The sequence below is a fragment of the Acanthisitta chloris genome, unplaced genomic scaffold (genome assembly GCF_000695815.1).
Source record: "Acanthisitta chloris isolate BGI_N310 unplaced genomic scaffold, ASM69581v1 scaffold5827, whole genome shotgun sequence".
Taxonomy (NCBI): Eukaryota; Metazoa; Chordata; class Aves; order Passeriformes; family Acanthisittidae; genus Acanthisitta; species Acanthisitta chloris.
The window spans coordinates 32,182-36,494 of NW_008681988.1; the positions used below are offsets into that span (position 1 = coordinate 32,182).

Here is a 4,313-nt window from a genome sequence, read left to right on the forward strand (position 1 = left end):
TTGGTGCCTGGCCTAGATGGAGTTCAGCAGCATCTGTGGATCCTGGGCAGGAGACAGAGGGTGGAAACCAAGGACTTAGGATCCCTTGGAAAGCACACAAGTGAGGTGACAAAGCATCAGGGTATGAACAGAACTTGGGTCGATGAGCCTCCAAGGATTCTGAGCATCTGCAGCCTCTGGAGCTGAGCCCTGACGTGCACCTCTGCATCCCACTGGTGGAGCATCTCTGTGCCCTGGGCCGTGGGTTGGTGTTGGCTTTGGGTGACAGTGGTGGGTGCAGGGTAGATGGGTGAGCTCAGGTGGTAATACTTTGTGGCATCAGCTGGGTGTTGGAGTGTGCAGGGTGGCACCCAAGGTGTGCTGACAGAAGATGAGGAGAGCAAGGCACTGGAGCTCTCTCCAGCCCTTCCACTGTGATGCCATGAGACACAACAGTGCTGACAGGTGTCTGAGTGAGCTGACACCCTCAGGAGCTGTCCTGACTCTGCAAAGCAACACAGTCCCCTGAGGAAGTCTGAGCTTGAGGGTTGTCACTTACTAGTTTAAGGGGGACACCTCCTGGCCCTTCCTGAACAAAACCTTTGGGCATCCAGTGTGTTAATTCTCCTCTGGATCCCTCCTGGTAACCAGGAGCTTCCTGCAGGCGATGACAGTGCCAGTGTGGGCAGTGACAGTGACATCTAGTGTCAGTTGGACTCTGAGAGTAGCGCTGAGAGGAGAGTTACTGCCTGTGTCTACACTCTGCCTCTTTGCAGGGGCTGGTGGAAGCAGCTCTGCCTCTGTGCCTCTTCTTGGAGCAGCTGCCAGGGCACTGCCATCCCTGGGGGAGGAATCACAGAGTCTTGGAATCGTTTAGGTTGGAAAAGGCCTCAAAAATCAAGTCCAACCATTCCCCCAGCACTGCCAAGGCCACCACTAACCCTGTCCCAAAGTGCCACATTCACATGGCTGTTAAATCCCTGCAGAGATGGCGATTCCACCACTGCCCTGGGCAGCTGTACCAGGACTCGACAGCCCTTTCTATGAAGTAATTTCCCTTCTCTTATCTGAAGTTTAGGAATTTCCTGAGGTGGAATAGAAATAATGATAAGGGATGTTTGTAAAGACCTGAGGAAGGTGCAGGACCAACCCTCCCTGCCTGGCACCGTGGGAGAGGGATGGAGCAGAGCACACCTGCACTGCTGGAGCCCTTCACTTCCCACGTGGGAGGCAGCAGGGTGGGAGAGACAAAGTTGCAGAGCAGGCTTGGGGCTGAGTGCCCCAAGGCTCAGTGCCTCTTTGCCTGCTTGTGCCATGTCTGAGGGCGAGAGCTTCTCCCTGCCCCATACTCTCTGCAGCCAAGCAGCACCTTGGGAGAGGCTCTTGGAGATGGCAAACCCCTGTTTTTGTAGCAGCTAAAAAGTTTGTTTTGGAGGTTTTGCTTGTCTGGGCAAGGAGCAAGGAGGCATCTGAGCTGAAACATCATTTCCTTCACTCTTGGGCTTGAGATGCTGACTGAAAACTAAATGGGTGGTTTCCAGGTATTCCAGAGGAGAAGGGAAATATTTGTCCTGATCTCCCTGTAGCTGGTTGGTGGTCTGGTCCTTGCCAAAACAGGTCAGGTAATGCAGGAAGGGGCAGAGGGGTACAATGTACAGAAAATACTGGAGGAGAAGTGGAGCTAGAGCCTCCCAAGGAAGGTCATTCCTGGCTGGCAGGAGATGGGATTTGGGATTCCAGGATGGGCTGTCTTGTGCTTGTCTTCCAGAAGGGTTTAGAGGTGGCTTTGATGTCCCCTGTGCAGAACGTGAGTTGTAGGTGGTCGGTGTCACCTCAACAAAGGCTGTTCTGTGCTCCTCCAGTGTTGTCCCAGCTGCCTCGAGACCAAAGCTCACTGATAGCTTTGCTGTCATCTGGTTTTTAAGTGTTAAGCTGAGCTTCTATTTTGCACATTTCTTGTATTTCTGCATTGGTGTTGCTGGTGAACTCTTCTGAATCCACTCTTAGCTTGGCAAAGAACTCCCAGACAGCAAAATCAGGGAAAATAAACCTTTTCAGAAGACAACCATCCCCGGTACTTATCCCCAGAGTTTCCTGGAATCGCACGTCGTTTTCCTGCCAGTTTGGCAGAATGAGTTTCATTTGGATAAATGAAGTTTAAATGTCAGATCAAACAAAGATTTAATTGGTTAAGGGGTTAAAATAAGAGGGAGACAGCAGGGAGAGATGAGGGAGGTGCCTGCAGGAGGAAAGGTGAGAAAGGAGGAGGTATGAGGGAACAGCTTTGGGTGTTCTGCCAGACATCCGTGAAGGATCAGAACCATCACACGGGCTTGGAATAAATTTAGGCCAAAGGAGATTTGTGTGAAACCAAAGAGTGAAGTTTATTGGGAAGAAGTGGAGACTCACCAGTGAAACTTTCACTCCTTCCCTGAGTGACATTTAAAACTGGCCCAGAGGATGGTTGGGGGAGTTTGGCCTGTGCAGGGGCAGTTTGGTTTGGGTGAGCTGGAGGCTCTTAGTGTTAGTGGGAGCAACTGGAGGGTTTTCAGTCAGTGTTCCTGTTAGAAGGACGACCTATCCTGACTTCAGATGGAAAATATTCCTTCTTTCTTCTTCCTTTTAATCTTTTCTAAAGAGAGAGAAAAAGCTGTTGGAAACGTGGAGTTGATGCATCAGTTGTGTAATTACTGATCAAGGCTTTGGTGGGAGAAACTCACTTGGAAGTTCCTCATAAATTTGTCTCTAAGTTAATTGCTACTTCAGACAAAATTATTTCTTAATGACTTCTTTGCACATCTAATAGACTTAAATATACTTTAAAAGGAGGCATCACTTGTAGTACATTTGCCATGGCTGTAAGTGCTTCAGGTGTGCTGCAGAGTGGGGAATATAATGAGACTTGATCTCGATCTGCATGTTACATGAGCAGCAAATGCTTTATGGATTGGAAAGGTGTTTTCTTTGGCTGGAGAAATGCTCTGCTTCAACAACCAACCCCTTCAAGTCAGGATCCTGGATGGAGTTTGGAGAGAGGCTCTCCTAGGGTCTGGGAATGGAGGTGTGACAAAATGAAGTTGAATGGGGGCTGAAAATGGTGTTTTCTTTCTCTAGGGATCTTTCCAACAACAAGATCAGTGGTCTAGATGCTCAGCTCTTCAGAGACCTGACTTCACTGGCAAAGCTGTAAGTACTCCTGCACCCTCCCAGGCCTCCAGCTCATCATGCATGATTGAGCTGGGACCTAACACACCACTGGTGTGGCACAAGTTAGCCTTGTTCTTGCTGGGTCTCATCTGCTGACCCCACACAGACGTGTCCATGGCCTCCTCCCTCAAGCTTTTTGGCTGCTCAGTCCAGTGATTTGCTTACTGGCATTCAAGGCTGGGCAGGATTTGACCTCTGCTCTGCTGGATAGAGAGGAGATTGAATCAAGAGAGTGAGAATTATCACAAGGTGTTTGTTAGTGCATGGAGAATCAGTGAATTGTGGAATGGATTAGGAAGGTCCTCAAGGACCATCTCATTCCATCCCCTGCCATGGGCAGGGACACCTTCCACTGGCTCAGGTTGCTCCAATCCTCATCCTGTCTGGCCTGGAACACTTCCAGGCATGGAACAGCCACAGCTTCTCTGGGCAACCTGTGCCAGTGCCTCAGCACCTCACAGGGAAATGATAAAGCTGCAGTGACCAGAAAATTGCTATTGATGAACTTTCCTTTTCCCTCTCTTACAGAGATATAAGCCACAACCAGATTTCTACATTAGAAGATGGAATATTTGATAATTTATTTAATTTAAGTGAAATGTAAGTTCATCCTCTTTATTTCCCAATTCTGTGTTTGGACCTTTTCTCTTCCCTTCCTGGTGGGGTTGGATGCAGCACTGTCTTGGGGAGATCTGGGTCAGATACCCAACCAAAGTGCTGCTTTTTGGGGGGTCTCCAGTTTCTTCCTCAAGCTGTGTCCTGCTCCTGGGTCCTTTTGGGGCCCTTCAAGCCTAACGTCTTCCTTGTCCTTGCCTCTATTTCCTGGATACCTCTAACCTCTGCCACTGCCTTCATGTCTTCCCTCCTTCTCTCCCACACCAGCTCTGCTGAGGTTCTTGTCTCTGACCATGCTCTGGGTCGCACTTCTGTACTGTTTTATGATCACACCTTGGGACTGGGGGATCTAATGATTCCTGCAACATGGTAGGTCCTGACTGAGGTGTCAAAGTCCCTTGAAGACACTAGAGAATGTTGTTCCTACATGTTTCAATTTGTTTTTAAACTGAAATAATTTAAATCTTTGATGTTATGTGGAGAGAGTCAGGGGAAGCCACACATTTCCAGGA

General features: G+C 49.1%; 1 protein-coding gene across 1 annotated transcript in view; it reads left to right on the forward strand.

Annotated features, from left to right (window-relative positions):
• Positions 1 to 3,093: 3,093 nt before the first annotated feature.
• Positions 3,094 to 4,313, forward strand: part of LOC103805649 (polycystin-1-like) — a gene marked incomplete at both ends in the record, with an annotated part of 50,612 nt that continues 49,392 nt past the window's right edge. The window contains 2 exon segments of the mRNA XM_009078304.1: positions 3,094 to 3,165; positions 3,715 to 3,786. Of these exon segments, the coding sequence (XP_009076552.1) occupies positions 3,094 to 3,165; positions 3,715 to 3,786 (144 nt within the window).